Here is a 21096-nt window from a genome sequence, read left to right on the forward strand (position 1 = left end):
CCCTGGGTAGAGTGCCGTGGCATTACAGCTCACAGCAACCTCCAACTCCTGGGCTCAAGCGAGTCTCCTGCCTCCACCTCCCAAGTAGCTGGGACTACATGTGCCCACCACAACGCCTGGCTATTTTTTGGTTGCAGCCATCATTGTTGTTTGGTGGGCCTAGGCTGGATTTGAACCTGCCACCTTAGGTGTATGTGGCTTGAACCACAGGCGCCGAGCCACATTTGCTTTTTTTAGTTAATCATCAAAGTCTTTAATGCACCTGGAATTTCTTTTGTGGTTTACCTAACCATCTAACATGCTTCCTCATGTGGTCATGCTTCTGAACAGGTTGGTTCCCTCAGCCTGGAATGTTTTCACTTCAACTTCTTGTGAGCTCTCAAAGCATATTATACAAAATACAATACAGCAATTATTGTCTCGTCAGTGAACTTGGCCACCTAGGAAGAGCTATGTCTTCTTCACTTTTGTCACTAGTGTTTAGCAGAGTGTAAACTAGTATACCCCAATCAATAAAGGTTGAATGAAAGAGATAAAAATGATAGAAGTGACTCTTCCTATCCTTCTCCATCTTCCAGCTTGGAATTAGATACATGCTACACACAAACACATACATGAATGATGACAACAACCTCTCACCACCATCCGGCAGATTGTTCTCCCACCTACTACTGAATCAGCTGGTTTCCCTGGGTCTCTCCTGGGTTAGAGCTGAGGAGGACAGGTTTTGTATCCTGCTCATCAGGCAGGGGTTCTGGCTCTGCAGGCCCCAATTCATTATTAGCTAATCCATTACCCAGCTGCACAGAATCCTAAATAACTGGAAAAAATATACAATAGCCCACATATAAATCGAAGTATGCCTAAGCTTTTAAAATTCCAAAATATTGGAAACAACCCATATGTCCATACATAGGAGAGTAGGCAAATAAACTTATGTACATCTACATAGCGGAGTACAATGCAGGTGTAAAATACAGTGAGAAAAAGACAAAATGCAAAAGACTATATAGTATGCTACCTTTTGTGCAAAGGGGGAAATCATACCTGTCTGTTCATTTGTACAAAACGAATCACAGGAAGTATAAACTGGAAATTAATGGGACTGTTATCCATAGGGATGGATTGGGAAATGGGAATGTGGGGAAAGGACAAGGTAGTGGGTGAAACTTCTCTAAGGATACCCTTAAATATAGTTGTAACTTTTTGTTTTATTGTTGGAGATTCATTGAGGGTACAAGATACCAGGTTATACCGGTTGCATTTGTTAGGTAATGTCCTTCTCATAATTGTGTCTTGCCCCCCAAAGCTGTGTCATACACCAAGACCCCACCCCCTCCCTCCTTCCCTCTCTCTATTCTTTTCCCCCATCCCGTTCCCCCACCCCCCAAATCATGTACTAGGTCATTAACTGTCCTCATATCAAAATTGAGTACATAGGATTCATGCTTCTCCATTCTTGTAATGCTTTACTAAGAATAGTGTGTTCCACTTCCATCTAGATAAATACAAAGGATGTAAAGAATCCATGTTTTTTAGTGGCTGAATAGTATTCCATGGCGTACATATACCACAGCTTGTTAATCCATTCCTGGGTTGGGGGGCATTCCACATTTTGACGATTGTAAATTGAGCTGCGATAGGCAGTCTAGTGCAAGTTGTCCTTACGACAAAAGGATTTTTTTCCTTCTGGGTAGATGCCCAGTAATGGGATTACATGAACAAATGGGAGGTCTAGCTAGAGTTCTTTGAGGATTCTCCATACTTCCTTCCAAAAAGGTTGTATTAGTTTGCAGTCCCACAGCAGTATAGTTTCAACTTTTAACTTGTTTTTTTTTGTTTTTTTTTTAAGGACAAGGTCTTACTCTGCCACCCAAGCTAGAGTGCAATGGCATCATTATAGCTCACAGCAACCTCAAACTCCTGGGCTCAAGTGATCTTCTTCTCTTTGCCTTCTAAGTAGCTGGCATTACAGGCACATACTAGCATACCTGGCTACTTTTTCTATTTTTTGTAGAGACAGGATCTTGTTCTTGCTCTGGCTGGTCTGAAACTCCTGACCTCAAGTCATACGTGACAACAACCTCAAACTCCTGGGTTCAAGCAATTCACTTGCCTCAGCTTCCCAGGTAGCTGGGACTACAGGTGCCCCACCACAGTACCCAGCTATTTATTCACTCTTTGCTCAGGCTGGTCTTAAACTCATGAGCTCAAGCAATCCACCCACCTTGGCCTCCTAGAATGTTAGGATTACAGGTGTGAACACTGTGCCTGGCCTTAAAATCATGTTAATGTCTTACATTCTAATTTTTTTTTGAAACAGAGTCTCCCTTTGTTGCCCTGGGTAGAGCACCATGGCATCATAGCTCACAGCAACCTCAAACTCCTGGGCTTAAGTGATTCTCTTGTCTTAGCCTCCCAAGTATCTGGGACTATAGGTGCCCACCATCACATCTGGCTACTTTTACTATTTTAGTAGAGACAGAGTCTCTCACATTTGCTCAGGCTGCTCTCAAACTCCTGAGCTCAAGCAATCTACCTACCTCGGCCTCCCTGAGTGCTAGGGTTATAGGCATGAGCCATCACACCTGGCCACATTCTAATTTTTTTAAAAAAGGTAACATGGATGGAGAAAAACTAAAATGGAAAACAAGTAGGAAAAAGTAAGAGTAAATGTATTTCAATGAATAATATAAGCACAGTGAAGGGGAAAAAACGAAAAGGAAATAATTCAAGTAACATTTAAACACAGTATTCTAACTAAATACACTCAGGGTAAAGACAAAAAGAAACGTCTATAAATATTAACCTCTAATTAAAATGTTGTTTTTCCACAGTGGCATGAGCTGGCAATTCTGAAACTACTTTATATACATTTTAGGGCACAGATGGAAGTCAAGGGTTCTCATTGTCAACGAGAGTTACAAATATGGAAAAGGGGAGGATAGAATAAAACCTTGTGGTGTATTTACCTGGAATAGTATTAACTCATGATAGATGAATACATGTCATTTATGTATTACACATCCATGTGCACACGTGTATACATGCACACACACACAGAGTATTCCTTCTTTCTTAGATCTGTCCCAAGAGACCTCCTAGGAGCAGTGAAACCCCAGTAGCAATAAGCACATGTAAGTACCCAGATCTTGCTTTCTAAAAATTGTTTTCCACTATAAGGAATCAAGACTTTTAGGCAAGATGATGATTTCAGGGCTCTGTTAGGCAAACAATTAGATAAATTTGGGTTATCATGTCATACCAGAAATTAAGAAACTATGCAAAGGATAGACATACACCAAAAGGTCACAACAGCTTTAAAGCAACTGTCACTAAATAAATCTGGGAAAATTAACATTTGAGGATGTCAAATAAATAACAGAAGCAACAAGTTATAACCTATAGAATAAAAGGCCATGATTCTATTATTGTGTAAATAAATAAATGTGGAAGAAGGGAAGGTTCTTCCTTATAGAATATGGGATTAGAAAATTACCCTTTGGTAATTACCATAGTAATAATTATTTTAGACAAGAATCACAAATGAGGGTAGTGCCTGTGGCTCAAAGGAGTAGGGCACCGGCCCGAAATGCCAGGGGTGGTGGGTTCAATCCCAGCCCAGGCCAAAAAAAAAAAGAATCACAAATGAATGCTAAAACTAATAGGTGAAAATCTGGATGAGAAACAAGATATTTACATAATCCCAAAGTACCTTCCCACCACAAACTTATTGATTACAAAGGGAAAAACTGTAATTTCAGAGTAAAGAAATCTGGCAGGTACCACCTTAACCCAGTAATGGACAAAAACATTCATCACGTGACCCTGCACTGAAGAGAACATATGGTCACTTCGGTGGCATTCCTGCCCCCCAGCTTATTACCTGAGTCTAATCACGAGGAAACATCAGGTAAGCCCACACTGAGGAACACAACACAAAGTAAGTGTCCTATATACTTCAAAAATGTGAAGTCATGAAAAATAAAGCAAAGAAACAATCAGGAAGCACTACCAGGATTAAAAGAGTAGAGAGAGAATAACCAAAAATAACATTTGTGCTATTTATGATCCTGAACTAGGTCCGCCCGCCCCCACAGAAAGGATGTTAATATAAATTGGGAAAATTTAAAAGTTGAACAAGGTACATGGATTACAGTGCTAAATCAACATTAATTTACTGATTTTGATAATTTGTATAATGGTCATGTATGAGAGCATCTTTGTGGAAACACACTGCAATATTTAGAGATAAGGGTGTAATTTGTCTATAATTTACTCTCAAGTGATTTAAGAAAAAATATGAGAGAAAGGGAAAAAGAGAGATTGGAAGACGGAGGAAGAGGGGCAGGGAGAGACTGAGAATAATAAAGCAGAAAGCTGATGTGATGAAACGTTAACACTGGCGGAAAGCTGGGTGGAGAACGTATTGGAGTTCTTGGCACTATCCTTGTCATTTTTCTCTAAGTTGAAATTACTTTAAAATTAAAGAATAAAAAATAGTGAGGCGGATTAGGCATTTTGGGGCAGCTCTAGCAGCAGACGCAGGCCAGGCCCTGGAAGAGAACACTCCCATGCCCCAGCACCCAGCAGTGCCCTGGGAAGAAGAGCGGGTACTTGCCTCACCTGTGAAAGGCTCTAAAGCGGGAAGTGTTACGGGAAGGGGGATTCTCCGAAGTCTTGAGATATGTGGTGGGGATGGAGAGTGGCGTGTGTGTGTGTGTGTGTGTGTGTGTGTGTTTACATACGGAGACAGAAATGGAGAAGACTAAAATTTTCTCACTGAGGAAAAGAGGGAATTTAAGAATGTAGGAGAAAGAAAAGTGATATCAATCAACCCATGACAGTTAACTCCGTCCTCCACTCTCAAGTTTTGGGGAAAGAGTCACAAAATTCATGAGGTGGTTTATGAGTAATTAGGTTGGGAGCTGGTGCCTTTTAGTTATTCTGGCCAAACTCTGCAAATGAGTAAATGACTTTCTAGGGAACCCTGCCCCAACAAATCTCGGAGAAGCTGTCCTAGGAAGTAACAGACAAGTTTCTTATTCCAAGGGCAGCACTTGGTCCCGCGGATGACATTCCACCTCTCCTGAATGTCCTGAAGAACAGGATTCAAAGCCTTGTATTTGCATTTATACAGATGATCCCTAACTTACAACAATTCCACTTAAGATGGTTCAACTTTACAATGGTGCAATGCAATTACCATTCAGTAGAAACTGTACTTCAAATTTTGAAATTTGCTCTTTTCCTGGGTTAGTGGTACAATACTCTTAAATGAGATATTCAACACTTAATTATAAAATAGGCCTTATGTCAGGTGATTTTGTCCAACTATGGGTGTTCTGAGCATGTTTAAGATAGACTAGGCTGGCTCGGCGCCTGTGGCTCAAGCGGCTAAGGCGCCAGCCACATACACCTAAGGTGGCGAGTTCGAATCCCCAGCCCGGGCCCACCAAACAACAATAATGGCTGCAACCAAAAAATGGCCAGGCGTTGTGGCGGGCGCCTGTAGTCCCAGCTGCTCGGGAGGCTGAGGCAGGAGACTCGCTTGAGCCCAGGAGTTGGAGGTTGCTGTAAGCATGATGCCATGGCACTCTACCCAGGGGGATAGCTTGAGGCTCCGTCTCAAAAAAAAAAAAAAAAAGATAGACTAGGCTAAGTTGTGACGTTCAGTAGGTTGTGTATTAAATCTGTTCCTCACTTCGTTTTCAACTTAGGATGAGTTTATCAGCTGTAACCTGAGGAGCATCTGTATACACACAATGTATTATATTCTACCCATATCTGTCAAGTGTGCAAGTAGGAGCTATAGCTTTCTCCCTGCTGATACTGTATTTCAGCTTGCTCATATGGCAATTTTAATAGACAAAATAAAGATTTTTCTTGCTTTACAACTTTATTTGACTTACTAAACATGCAGCCCTGATCAAAAGATCCCAGGTTCACGTAGAAAATAGAAATAAAATAAATCTAACCAGTAAAAGCTCCCTTTAAAAAATAGGGGAGACTTTAGAAAACCTACAGCCCTGGTTAGCTCTCTTGTCCTGCAGTGGCTCATGCCTATCATCCTAGCACTGTGGGAAGCTGAGGCAGGTGGATTGCTTGGGCTCAAACCATCAACCTAAGCAAGAGTGAGACCCCTGTCTCTATTAACAGTGAAAAACTGAGGCAAGAGGATTGCTTGAGCCCAAGAGTTGGAGGTTGCTTGAGCTGACACCACAGCACTCTACACTGGGCAACAAAGTGAGACTCTGTCTCAAAAAAAATTATTATTATTATTATGAGAAGTCATGTAATTTACCTCCTCCCTCTACAAAAGACTAGATGGCAATTGTTTTGGAAGGATATTTATCTACCATTATTTTAAGTAACTTCCAAAAAGAAGATGCTATCAATTTTTTCAACAGCCCACTGTATCTTCTTTAAAACTTTTGTAACCAAGAAATTCTTTTGATTTTAAATTGAGTTTCCACTGGATTTACACCAGTTTCATTTCCTTGGAGTTATAAAATGCTTTCCCTGCTCTCCCCTTCTCTGAAGGAATACTACCAATCCCCTTTCAGCTTTATTCAAATCTTTCACCTCACTCCTAAACCTCCTTCAGTATTAGGGGCAATGCCAAGGGTACGGGCAAGAGGAAATCTAAAATCACACCCTCAAACGCCACACTATCTGGCCACATACTAATGCAGAGCATTCATCTTGATGGCCCCAAGTCATCCAGAAAAGGTTTCAATGTGCTTTGTAGTTCACATTTAAAAATACAAAGTAAAATACAAAGTAAACGCTAACATTGTTTTCACCTAAATAATTAAAATAAAGACTCAGAGCATTTGAAGAGCATGTCTTCATTACCTGGGTTGTTCTCTTAAGTAGGTCTCACTGCCAGATCATGTGGTACAACTCAGAGGCTACTGAATTTAGAGTTTGAGTTTTCACCTGGTAAGTACCAGTCCTTTCTAAATTTTAGGTAGAAAATTATTGTGGGCAATGACCATGTCACTTTGGGGATTCAATTCATATCAACAAAAATACATCTGATGCAGATTATTATACAGGAATAATACTAGATACGAAGAACAAAGTGTCAAAAGAGTTAAGTCAGGGTAAGTTGGAAGTATGACTCTTACGTCAATAGTGACCACAAACAGGTGAACAGAGTACAAGTGCAATATTAGAGAATATGAAACCAAAGTGTATAAGATAAAGCTCCAGGAGGAGACATCAAAAAGCAGAGGCTCTTAAAAAACAAACAAATAGGCTCGGTGCCTGTAGCTCAACTGGCTAGAGAGCCAGCCACGTACACCTAAGGTGGCGGGTTCGAATCCCCAGCCCGGACCCGCCAAACAACAATGATGGCTGCAACCAAAAAATAGCCGGGCATTGTGGCGGGCGCCTGTGGTCCCAGCTACTTGGGAGGCGGAGGCAGGAGACTCGCTTGAGCCCAGGACTTGGAGGTAGCTGTGAGCCGTAATGCCACGGCACTCTACCCAGGGGGACAGCTTGAGGCTCTGTCTCAAAACAAACAAACAAACAAACAAACAACAACAACCAAAAAAAAACCACAAAAGAATATAAAAAGGGGCAGCTCAAGGAGTAGGGAAATGGCCCTATATGCCGGAGGTGGTGGGTTCAAATCCAGCCCCAGCCAAAAACTGCAAAAAAAAAAAAAAAAGCAGAGGCTCTGTCTGGGCCAGGTGCCTCATGCCTGCAATCCTAGCACTCTGGGAGGCTGAGGCAGGTAGATCAAGCTTAAAATCAAGAGTTCAAGACCAGCCTCCTGTGCTAAATAAAAATAGAAAAACTGAGGCAGAAGGATTGCTTGAGGCCAAGAACTTGAGGTTGCTATGAGCTATAATGCCATGAAACTCTATTCAGGGCCTCAGAGTGAGATTCTGTCTCAAAAAATAAAAAATAAATAATAAAAAATAGAAACACTAGCTAGGAGTTGTGGCAGGTGCCTGTAGTCCCAGCTACAAGGGAGCTAGAGGATAGCTCAAGCCCAAGAGTTTGAGGCTGCTGTGAGCTAGGCTGATGCCACAGCACTACCCAGGGTGACAGAGTAAGACTCTGTCTCTAGGGAAAAAAAAAAGCAAGCAAGCAGAGGCTTGAGCTGACTCTTAAAAATAGGTAGGATTTTGAACAGACAAAAATAGACAAGTGTGCTAAGAATATTTGAGAAAAAAGGAGATTAGTAGATGAAGAAACCTGAAGGATAGGTTGGAACTAGGTGTTAGAAGGTGCTGAATATGGAGTAAGGAGTTTGCCTTATTCTGTAGCACACAGATATAATCACAAGTTAAGACCTGCACATCTGCTATGCATACCAGAAACTTTAATATTTATGAACAACTTATGAGTGGTGGCCACAAAAACTCCAGAACAAGACAAATGGTTTTGCCCTTAGAACTAATTAAAGATGGAACTCCATAAAATAAAAATGGTAAATTCCTGATAAAATGGCCTTCCTCAGCATAACTCATTTCCTGGATAACTAGGTCAGCAAAGAATATACAAGACTGGGGCAGTGAATTAATAACTGAAAATGTTATCTAAAAATAGAAAAATAATCAAATTAAAAATACTTCTTTTAAAAGGATTATATTCAACATCAATAAACGCATCTGTCTAAATTGCCGCTCAGTTCTTTTCTATTCAGGCTTTAATTTTTTAATATCCAACAGTACAGATTTAGAGTCAACATATTTCTTCATGGTTTTCTGCGAGCATATTTACTTTGTGGTTTTTGCATTTGACACATTTTGTGAATATTATGCGACATCCTAAATTTTCCTTCTTCGTTAATCATCAGACAAGCTGCAACCCGGTAATCAAGAAGCTCCCAGTTCCTAGTGACAGATTTTTGTAAGACCAGAAATGAGTATTATCATGAGATATCTGGTTGTCATGTTATCTGGATATTTTTAATCAATTCTCCACATGTAGCTTTAACACTACATTTGCACATCCAATATAATAAAAACGGGGAGGAAAAAACCCCACTGATTGGTTTTAAATATTATCCTGTGTATACTTCTATATATAATTCTGGTTTTAACTGAGGAGGCAGAGAAGACACAAGGGTATATAAAACAAATATTTCTTGCAAAACCTCTAGATACAAACAATAATTTCCATAATAGAAAAGGCAAATTAACAAAACAAAGAGTTATTCCTACTAGCAAGGTTCAGGACAGGCTACCTAAAGAATTGTTTTTCTAAATGGAAATCTACCTCTCCTGCTCTGTACTGTATAAGATTAGAGGCAGGATTTTAGAAAGCTGAAAATCCTTTTAAATAACACTTCCTTTAGCTTTAATCGCAAATAATTGCCTCTTTCGGTGCTAATGAGCACGAGCATCGCAAAATGGAATGTAATTCTGCTGGTTCATTCAGGGTAATGGCTTTGTGCGCTAGTGACACTGCCGCTAGTGACACTGCCGGGAGATCTAGTCTCAATTTCCTGGAGTACAATAACTGAGCAGCAGTACATTTTTCACTTGAGGAAGATTTCCTAACCTATGTAAATATAAATAGAAAACCCATCATCTATTGATAAGAACAATAAAGTAGGTTAAATAAAGTTTTATGTGTTACTGTTTCCTCTACCAGCCATCCAGCTCCCTGGATCATGAAAGTAAATAAAGCAGTTCACTTACTGAAATCAATGAGAAACCGTCCAAATCCTTGCCTTTGGTGCTGGGGCATGATCATTATGCAGGAGACATTATACTTCTGCTGGCAGAGCTTTTCCTGAGGGAAGGAGAAACAGATCGAGTGTGTCAGAGCTCTGCTGAAGTAAGCCATTCCCTGCACCTGCCACTGTCCTTTTAGAACAGTCCACTGAGGTGGGCCAATGGGTGAGGTAAGCCTCAAGCAGAATGATCTGAGGGTGCTAATCAACCGAACTATTAACTATTAATAACAACAAACCATCAACTGTGGGCATGCCTCTCAATTATGTCTTTATTGTGAAAGTCAGTGTCATAAATATGAATAAAAAACCCAAGGAAATATGAACCAAATAAAACAGAATATAGACAATATGGAAGAAACGCTTTCCTTGCTCAAACAACTTGGGAGATGGAGAAAATAACATCGCCCAGCAGACTAAGTTAGGATTTAGCCAGCTACCTTGTCAAATAATCATCTACAACTCTGTAACAGCAATCTGTCTTTTGCCTTTGAGCAAATGCCCTAGTGAAACTAAAATAGTATACATGTGGGTAGATGTGCAAATATATTTCTCCTATGAATAAAAAGACAAAGTAAAAAGCTAGAGAAATAATGAATCTGCATTTCAAATCAGGAGAACAAACCAAAACAACACAACAAGAAACCCCAAAGCCTCCAAATGAAGGTGAGACCAAAGTATTATCCACAGTCTGAAACCAGAAGGAAGACTAGGTAGAATACGGTGAGAATCAGCTCTTCCAGTTAAAGAAGAATTTGCAATTTTCATGGGATGTGGCATCAGAACAGCAATATTTTATTCAGAGTACGCAGAAGCTGCCAAAACCTACACAGAGAAGATCTGGAAAAAGCTTTTGAGGTTGTGAATGTTCTGACCAAATATAAATCACAAATAAGACTGACCACAAATGGTACCAACCACATCAAAGAAATTTCTTCAGAACACCCAGATCTTTAATGAATCTATTTGAAAGATCACAGGAAATGGTTGTGGAAAAAACCCTACAGGGCAGAATTAAGGGTTTCTTTATGAAAAAGATGTGCTCCCAACTTTTGCACATTCATCTACAGAGCCTCTAAAAAATAAATAGGATGCAATAATGTGTGTCAGTTTTCCTAAGATGGATTGTCCATCACTGGATGTGCACGTCAATGGCAAATGTTCAAAGAATTAGTCTACTGTGTAATGTTAGACAAATGGGTCCCTTTGTCTATTTTAACCCAGAGGTGCTCCTTGATACCATGCTCTTCTTTGTCCAGAACTATTTTCACCTTTAGGAGTTTTTGTTGAAATCCAATATAGCAGTGATCCTCCCAGGCCCTTAATACATGTTACTACAGCAAAATTCTAATCCATGTATAAAATACCTGCTCCTTCATTTACAGCCATCTGTTACATGCTTGGAAATCATATGCATGTAACAATTTGCACTGAACCTTTCTAGGTCATCTTGGCCCTTCTGTGGCTATCCCTGAAGTGCTGTTCTATTAACCCCTAGAATGTAGCTTAAGAATAACCCCAAAGGACCAGCGTCTTCCACATCCAACTGACACATTAGAATATGGTTTCATTTCATCTAGTCTTTTTAACGTGGTTATTTTTAAGATTCTGTTTCACTATACTGCCAAAGGATATTAGTATTCTGAAATAGTAAGAAACGACAGCAGCTGCTGCCGTGCTATAGAAGAAGCTGTGGCGAAATGAGAAAAGTTGAGCTAGTTCTGAGTAAAATGTTGGGCATCCTGTGAGGAAGAGAGGCAGAGATTCAAACAGCAAGAGTCACCACCAACTGTATACATCGCTACTACCCACAGGCCAATGCAAGACTCCGGAACAGGACCGCACAGAATAAGGAAGGCAGGTGCCATCAAGCCCTGTGTTTAAACTCACAGACATTGAAAGAAGCATAACAGGAAGGACACTATCCCTTTAACTCTTTGCAGGAAAAGATCTTTACAAACCTACTTAAGAAGGTAAGGTGTTTTATAAATTATATGAACAGATTTATTTATGGTTTTATTCAGTGTTAATTTTCAGTCACATTTTGAATCTATAATGTGAAAAGTTTCATTTTAAAGATTTCCCAAATATGTGGATTAAAACACTGAGGTAGCTTCCCATAAATGCAGTCATTTATTCCTATTTTTGTTTATGATTTTTGGGTTGACTCTTGAATTCAGAATAACTACAGGTCGCAAGTATCTTCATATATGTTCTATTTTTTTGACCCTTCATAAAAATGGCACTTCACAAGTATTCCATTTATATTGCTCAAGAGCAGATTAAAATTCATTTATTACCTAATACGAAAAAATACATTGTAAAATAAATAAAATATAGAATTTGGATAATTTATCTTCTGCCTGGAAGTCTCATAATTATTATCCGTCTATGTATCTTCATGGTACATTTCACTATTTCCTAGGAACCTAGAAAAGTTAAGGTCATTATAGGATAAATACCTCCAAACCTAGATTTCCTTTAGTGCATATAAGTTACTATCTCTCAGAAGCCTTTGAGCAGAAGAATGAGAGAGAATTTCTCTGAACTGTAAAAAAGACAAGCTATATCTCCTCAATAGGTCAAGGTCTTCCCTATGCTAACAGCTAGAGAACCTTAGGCTTTCCAAAGGTGAGATTGTTTTAGAACTTAAAACAATAGCATAGCAAATAAGAGATGAAAGTGTAAAATCAGTCATTATATCAGCTTGACAGCCCAAATGCCAATGTTGTAACTCACTGAGACACTGTTGAACAAAGAGGGAAGGCAGTGAGGAGAAGGAAGAATTACCTCTTAGCTGCTACATTACACTGAACCCTTCATGTTGACAACACTTAGAGGGAAAAGGCAAATCCACTTCACATTGTTAAAATCAAAGATGCTAGGTGGTCTGCACGACAGCAATTATAATGTCACGCCGATGGTGACAGTCAAGACAGCACGAAGTGCTGAGGTCCTTTACACACTTCCTAGGCACCATGTTTTTGTTTTTGTCTTTTAAAATGAGCTCTGAACGAGAACCTGAGCTTTTCAAAAACATGTGTCACTTATTCAAATTATAGTCATAAAAAAGCCCCGTTCAAAGAATTGGGCTCTACCAAAAACATTCTGAAAAAGAAAATGAAGGTCATGCTGGCTCTTGTTTTACCTTAGAGAAGTATCCAACCAGATGACAGCCCTTTTCATCATTTTTTGTAAGGACATAAAAAAGGAATGGCTCGACATCATAATACAACGTTTTGTGGTCCAGGAAGAGCTTGGCTAACAAGCAAAGGTTTTGGCAATAAATTTTGCTCATATTCCCATCAACCTAGCAAAAAGAAACAGACAACATTATTTAACATAAAAATACTGCTCAATATAAAATTGTTTCTTCTATATGATATTTCAGCATATATTTTGATTTCCAAATCCTAAACTGAGAGATTAAAACACTCCATTAAATAAATATAGCTAACCAGAAAACAGGTGTCACTGCCAAATCGGAATTCCACCTTTTCTCTTACATTAGAGTATAAATACAAGGCAGCTTCAGTTTCTCTTCATGCTACTTACAGAAGAGCCAAACCACTAGCAAAGGAGGAATTTTTACTTGCAATTTCTAATGAGTTAAAAATGACCAGGCATGTCCTCGTTCTTTATTTAAACCAAGTAAATCTGTATTAAAGAAATATAAACAGATCAAAATATTTTTCAAGTAAGTTAAACTTTATGTTGTTCTCAAAAGAGCTTTGCATAAAAATAAAATAAATGAACTGTATTATTCTGATTTCCCAGAAGTGTGGATTAGCAAAGAGGCTTCCATTTTGGTTTTATCCCAAGCATCATTTTAAATATAATTGGAAAAGATAAAATTTCTATGTTGGGAATACTTACAGAGAAAGCAGTATGAATTTCAACCTACAATAAGTACCATGATTATAGTCTACTTCTCTTCAAAATAAAAGAATCAAGCTGTGATACTGATGGCTACAGACAGGAGGCTAGGCACAGATGCCAATTTCTTTGATCAAATGTAGTTACTTGTTGAAAACAGAAAACACAGCAAATTCAAGAAGAATTTCCCTAGCACTTTTCTTAAGGGAAATGAGTATTTGCTAACCAGAGCTCTTTAACAATGAACCTGACCATTCTCAGGTCTCCTGTGGACCATACAAGTTCTCATATTGCACAAATTATTTTTAGACTTCATATAACTATTTCCTTTGGATGAAACCCAGGTCCCACACATAGCAACATAATCAAATATGGGCAATGGGCACAGAGGATAGAATTCTCTCTTTAATTAAAGGAAGAGTCTATGTACTTGGGAGTATCGCCCTTTTGGAAATGGTAGTATATTATAAAAAGGAAAGGTATACATGTGAATCAGAAAAAACAGGTAACAATACTGAAGCAAAATTCTTGATTAGCTATGGAAGGCCTAATGTAAGAGGTATACATAAAGAGAAGATAGGAAAATAGTAGTCTATGATTATTCTTCGTTGATTTTTACAGTTACTTAGGAAATTGCTAAGAGAAAAGTTTTCCTCATGCTGTACTCAGATTCTAGAATAAGGACCTTGGTACTTATCAAGTCCAACTCCTCATTTGTATAAATAAATTTTACAAACCTGCTTCTCACGTTGCCCCAATCATCTCTGGACGGTCTAACAGCACCTGCCCTGAAAGAGCAGACCTTTGTCACCAGCCTCACAAGACTGATTCTCTTGGCCCTGAGAAGATATTCCAAGAACTTCAACCTCAACGCTGACATAGCTAATAATTATAAAGCCTACAAATGTGTATTTTTCCTTTGGAAAACAATGAAACAGTGATTTCTATTTTACTTTGGCTAGAAGAAAAAAATCAAAGGCATCAAGTAAGGAGCCAATAGGAAAGCTGAACCTGTGACATTAGCGATGCCTCAACTGACAAGCAGTTCTGTCCTATCAACTGGTTGGAGCTGTCTGGGTAGCATCCCGACACTAACAACAGGAAGGCCAGGCAGTGTACATTCAGCTTTCCTTCCAGCCCAGTGTTTCCTGCCGGGGGTGATTTTGCCCCCTCTCCAGGGAGCATTTGGCTATGTCTGGACACATTTTTGGTTGCCACAATTTGGGGGGGTACTTGTGCTTCTGGCATCTAATGGATAGAGGCCAAGGATGCTGCTAAATATCCTACAATGTGCAGCAGAGCCCCCGCAACAAACAACTATCCAGCCCGAAACATCAATTGGGCCCAGAGTGAGAGACCCCATGCCTGGCCTTTGTTAAGAACTAACGTGTCAGTAAACCTTCTCAGTAAGAACTGTCTTCTTCCTTCAGGCTTGCCAAAAGTGTCTGGTGTAACCAAGAGAAGGAGTTTTATAAAATCATAAGACACAGCTGGACTTTCCTGTGTTCTCTGATTGGTCTTGGGGAAAAACCAGTGGGTGCAAACCTGTCTGAGAGTAGAAGCCTCATCTACGTGAGAAATCTACAATCTTCCCTTTATTAAATACGATGGCAAGACACTGCAGAACAGAAATAAAGAGAGACAGAATAATAAATTTCAGTCTGAACAATTCAGAAAAAGAGAGAATCCTAAAGTAAAATTCTATTTCATAGAAAGAAGAGATTGTGTCTGATATTATAAGGAAGGTTTGTGCTGAACACCTAGGAATGAAAAACAATGCACACCAAGATGGCAGTAGTGGAGAAAGTGAAGCAGGGGGACAGAAGTGTGCGAGTGGCAGGAAGAGCGTGAAGGAGCTTTAAGACGCCCTGTAAACAGACAGTGATGTGAAAGAAAGGCCTGGTCTCCTCAAGTACAACTGACTCGGCTAAACTGCATCTCTGAAACTGACAATAGAAACATAATTAAACAATGAAGCTATAGACAGACAAAGACCTCCTGCTACTAAATCAATTCTGGAAATACAGAATGTCTTCAAGAAACCCACAATGACAGACATAAGGCCACAAGGGGCTGCTGAGAACAGCAGAGTTCTCCAGGGGTGGCCGTCCACCCAGATGGGGGGGTTGGGGGGGTGTCCCAACATCTGTTGGGGTCTCACCAAAAGGATTATCCACCCTGCCAAGAAATGGATGGAAACACAGGTGGTTGTGTATTGAGGAGATATGTACAGCTGCTCAATTCCCTGGAAGAGTGAGCACCTGCCAGACCTTGGCTGGAGCTGCTGAACAAAGCTAATTTCTCCTGCCAAAGAAAGTGGAATTTACAAAGAGCTGAGGAGATCATAAATTCACTGGTGAGTATATCTGGTGTGGACAGGGATTCAGGAGAAGACAAAAATGTTAACGTGATGAAGTTAGGGATTCTTCGTCAATCTAAATGGTTGCTCATTACAGTTAAACATTCCAAACAAAACATGGAGATATTTTAAAGGGCAGTTGAATCTCAGTGCCAAAATTAAATATACTTTTTACCTTCTAGATACAAATAAGAACATGGTCAACAATTAGAGGAGTACTCGGTTTCAAAAAGCTGAGTTTTTCATTTACACATCCTTACCTCAAATACTGAAAGGTCTTTCCTTCGGTAAATTTCATTTGCTGGAGGATGAAACCATCCACACTTCTTTGAGTGTCTTAGCAAAATATTTTTACTTTTCATATATTTAAGACAGAATTCACACAGGTAAAGCTTTGGTAATCTGTTAAAGTTTCAAAATCAAATAATCTATCAGATTGATTATTGTTCAAGGAGGAAAATTAAATATTGTTCAATTTTCTATAAGTCATAAAAGGCTGTATAATAAGACGAAAGGAAGGAAGGAAGAAGGGAGGGAGACAGGGAGGGAGGGAGGAAAGGGAATTAAAAATAACTTTACATTATTTTTCAATATAATCCATAATATATTTGCTACTTTTCCTTGTGAATAAATCATTTGTTTTCTTAAAAATGTCCTATGCAAGGGCGGCACCTGTGGCTCAAGGAGTAGGGCACCAACCCTATATACCAGAGGTGGTGGGTTCAAAGCCTGCCCTCACCAAAAACTGCAAAAAAATTAAATAAATAAAAGATTCAGAGGCATCAGTAAACATTGTTTTAAAAAAAAAATGTCCTATGCAAAGAAAGATGTTCAGATTTCGAAACACCACCCTAAAAATTCAACAATAAGGAAGCCATCTTGTAAGGTGACCATGCTTAGCTTCCAGAACACTCTTCTCATTTTCTCCCATTATATGATTTGCCAGATCATGTGGTTTTAAAAAAACAAAAAAAGACATCTTATAGAAGAAAATCAAGTTTATATTTACTGCAGACTAAAAACTTTGAGAAGATAATTAATAATTTACCCTGATGTAGCTAGCTAATGGAAGGAATCTATTCATAATATACCCACCTGGGGATATATCAGTTCAAGACAGTCTCGTAGCTAATTTTAGTATAACACAAATGAAGATTTGGGGGGCAGTGCCTGTGGCTCAGTAAGTAGGGTGCCAACCCCATATACCGAGGGTGGCAGGTGCAAACCTGGCCCTGGCCAAATTGCAACAAAAAAATAGCTGGGCGTTATGGCGGGTGCCTGTAGTCCCAGCTACTTGGGAGGCTGAGGCAGGAGAAGCACTTAAGCCCAAGAATTTGAGGTTGCTGTGAGCTGTGATGCCACACACTCTATAGAGGGCGACAAAGTGAGACTTTGTCTCCCCCACCCCCCACAAAAAGTAAAGATTTGGGGAAGGCCATGCACTCCCACCTACTTTATCCCATTCTCCCTTCTTCTGCTAAATTTCTATAAAAACCTTAAAAATAAAGTGCCAGAAATCAGAGAAAAAACAGGCCAAATTAAGGAAATGGTAAAGGCTACTGGAGAACAAACTTTACCAAATATTTTTCAATAGCCTTTTTTTCCCCCTCCTTGTTCACAGAAAACTAATATTCACCCAATTAATCAAAGCGAGGAAGCTAAATGGCAAGGTTTACAATACCTGTGAGACTAAGGAGCATCAGGAATTTATATAGGACAAGAAATAAAAGGTGTTGGCAAAAGCAATGGTTTTAGAGGCACTTAGGCTGACTACCAAAATTTATTTCCTAAAATCATCTAATTTCTGCTTTAAAATAAAGAATCTTCCTCTGTTACACACATGGCATTGAAGTTATAGACCTGCCAGGCTTATTCCATTACCTTGCATATTCCTGTGGGTAAGGCGAGGAGTACCAGGTTTGGATTTCATATTTCCCAAATTCTATCACAGAAGGGTAGCGGCCACAGTCTTCCACCCCATTTTCACACTCTATTTTCTGTCAGGGAGAAAGAAAAAATAATAAAATATTAAGTGTTAGAAGAGGACATACTTCACTTACATTTTGGTTCTTTAACCAGTGACTGTTAAAATGTACCAAGACCAGAACACTAGTCACTAAGATAATGAATTTCACCTTATTAACAAAACACTACAGGCCCTTGTGAAATAATAATCACCTTTATAAAAGAGTCATAGACAACAAACTAATACCTTAAGAAACAATAAAACAAAGATGGGAAATAAAGGTAATACAACATACAAATACCTTCTGAACTGGATTTAAAAATCTGTTGCAATGTATAAAAACTGAGGAGATTGGCTGGGTGCAGTGGCTCATGCCTATAATCCTAGTAAGGCCAAAGTGGGGAGAATGCTTGAGGCCAGGAGTTTAAGACCAGCCAGAGTAACATAATGAGAGCCTGTCTCTACAAATAAAAAGAAGAGAAAAGCTGTGGTGGCAATTGCCTCTAGTCCCAACTACTTGGGAGGCTGAGGTAGGAAGATGACTTGAGCTTGGAGTTTGAGGTTACAGTGAGTTATGATTAGGCCACTGCTCTCCAGCCTGGGAAAAACTGTAGGACCCTGTCTGAAAAATCTGAGATTATCAAATGATGCAGCTATTATACACTCTTACAGGTCTCTGTTCTCCTATTAATATTTATTCCAATTGTAATTAAATAATCAATTACCAATTTTGCAGTTTAGTATCTGTCTCCTCTTACTTCTTTTTCTCCCTTTAATTAAGCTACATAAGGTTTAGAACTTTGCCTGTGGCTCGGCGCCAGTAGTACAGTGGTTAGGGCACCAGCCACATACATGGAGGCTGTGGGGTTCGAACCCAGCCCGGGCCAGCTAAACAAACTTGACAGCTACAACCAAAAAATAGCCAGGCATTGTTGCAGGTGCCTGTAGTCCCAGCTACTTGGGAGGCTGAGGCAAGAGAATTACTTAAGACCAAGAGTTGGAGATTGCTGTGAGCTGTGATGCCACAGCATTCTACCAAGGGCAACATGGTGAGACTCTGTCTCAAACAAACAAGGAGAGCTTTGCCTGCCTCATCACTGCGGCAATGCGTAGAACAGCACCTGACATGTAACAAGACATATTCTCAAATGAAAAAGGCAGTGTTACCACGTTGGAATTTAAGGGCTTTAGATTTAGCAGTATCTTTCAGATGATGGCCTGCTATTTGTCATGTTTATACACGAATGCCAGAAGTAGGCCAAGGGGGGGAGGGGAAGAAACCACTTAAGGATTTCAAGTGTTAATGATTGGGGGAAATTTGACGTTTATCTTAACCAAGGGAAAACTAATACAAAGCATCCTGTGATAGAGGCAGAATAAGGAATAGAAATATCCAGTAACTCCTAAGGTGGAAACCATCAGAAGTATTTAATACAAGTGGCTGCTACTAAAAATAATGCTTATGAGCCTAAAGACAACCTCTCTTCATAAAAAAATAAGTAGGGTGGGGTGAGGGAGGGTAGGGATTCGACCTGACAATACTGGTAGAAACTGAATGTAGTCTGCTGACACAAAAAATTCACAATTCACAACGAATTTGTCTTTGAAAAGTCCAACAGCCTCACCATTCAAAGTCTGTGTGGCAATAACTTAAGTAGAATTAATGTTTTAAGTGGAACCATTTAAAGAAATTACTGGACAAGAAAACCAAAAGTGACTATAACTGATCACAAAACACAATATTGCTTTCATCAATGCCAAAGAGTTAAAAATATGAGACGTTTTTCATATGGCTGGCCATCTGTGTTAGAAGAAGCATTGGTAAATCTGAAACTGATGTTCTTCTTTTTTGTTAATGATTTTAAATTATTATTTTCTAGATTTAGGCAAAGACATCCAGTAATCTATTCCTTTTATACTCAGGGCATTTTTTTAAAAATCTGCCTCCAATACTCTGGTCTATTTTATGAGAACTGATCTTGCATACCTTTAAGAGTAGAGACAATTCTACAAAGTCATTGCTTTTGAACACACAGTCAATAAAAATGACATGGTAACAGTGAAAGAATCACAAAGGATGTTGAGGGGGATCCACTATGAAATCAACATGGTAATTTCATGTTAACAGAAGCCGCTGTTTAGTATTAGATTCATTACTATCAATGTGGTTTTCTGGCCTTACCTCCCAAGAAAGTTCCTGGGCCTGCTTAAAAACATCCAGATCCTCTTCAGTAACGACATCCTTGTTTCCAATCACATTTACATCTGTACTTTCTTGTTTGATGCTTATTTTTATTTCAGTATCTGTCATTTAAAACCAGCAGAAAGTGTATTCACTGACTCGAATCATGAGTAACCACCATATATTACCAAAATGGCACCAAATTAGCATAGTGGGCCAATAGGGATCTTTTTGTTTGAGAGCTTTATAAGCTTTTACATCTAAGCACTGCTCATAGACCCAGCAGTACTCTTTCCCTGCTACACCCAAATTTTTATTTGAACTTATCACTGTCATCTTTTTGCAGCTTAAAAAACATATGAGGAAAAGTAAGAGCAATACAAAGTAAAATCACAGTTTTCAACCGAGAATAGAAGTTATACCAACATCTAGTTAGAGCATTCCCATTCTTAGCTTGGAGATAATAACTTCTACTACTTTGTCCAAATGACACATTTTGGTTTTCGTTTTATAAAGGGTAGCAAATGTTATCGGGCCAATTTGTTCAATGAAATTATGAAATCCGTTTCCTCCCTAAGGTGGATACACACACAGACACACTCACATCCACAAAAGCACACTTCACAGAGTCACAGATCAGGCTTTGTTGAGAGACGAGAGCAGGATGGACTTTGTCATGAGAAAGCAATGGAGCAGAGGGCAATGAAGAGCTGGCTACCCCCTGCGGGAAGCACGGACAGCACATGACCAAACAGCACGGTGGCTGCAGAGGCGGCATGGGAGAGAACATGGCAGAAGCGTGACAGTGGCTACTCATGCGGGACTACAAAGCCATAAGCAACGCTATGAAGGCATCTGGGGGTCCTAGTGTCACTACGAATGGAAATAAATAATAAAAGGTGGGAGAGTATTAGTTGGAAAAACAACATTTTGGAGGTTTAGTCAGCATTAGAAAAAGGTCAAAGTTTCACTGCTTCTGTATGAAAGTGAAGTGAGAACAAGAGAAATAGCTAAGA

The 21096-nt window shown here is 39.3% G+C and overlaps 1 protein-coding gene across 3 annotated transcripts in view; it reads right to left on the reverse strand.

Moving 5' to 3' along the window:
* KAT6B (lysine acetyltransferase 6B) overlaps positions 1-21096 on the reverse strand; it is a 184822-nt gene that overhangs the window by 32813 nt on the left and 130913 nt on the right. For all 3 annotated transcript variants that reach the window (XM_003783531.3, XM_003783529.3, XM_003783530.2), the window contains exons 7-11: positions 20081-20202; positions 17814-17929; positions 16193-16334; positions 12846-13007; positions 9663-9756 (exon numbers count right to left, since the gene is read on the reverse strand). In XM_003783531.3, the coding sequence (XP_003783579.1) occupies positions 9663-9756; positions 12846-13007; positions 16193-16334; positions 17814-17929; positions 20081-20202 (636 nt within the window). The remainder of the gene's footprint in view (positions 1-9662; positions 9757-12845; positions 13008-16192; positions 16335-17813; positions 17930-20080; positions 20203-21096) is intronic.

Source organism: Otolemur garnettii, unplaced genomic scaffold (genome assembly GCF_000181295.1).
Source record: "Otolemur garnettii isolate 467f Iridium unplaced genomic scaffold, OtoGar3 scaffold00008, whole genome shotgun sequence".
Taxonomy (NCBI): Eukaryota; Metazoa; Chordata; class Mammalia; order Primates; family Galagidae; genus Otolemur; species Otolemur garnettii.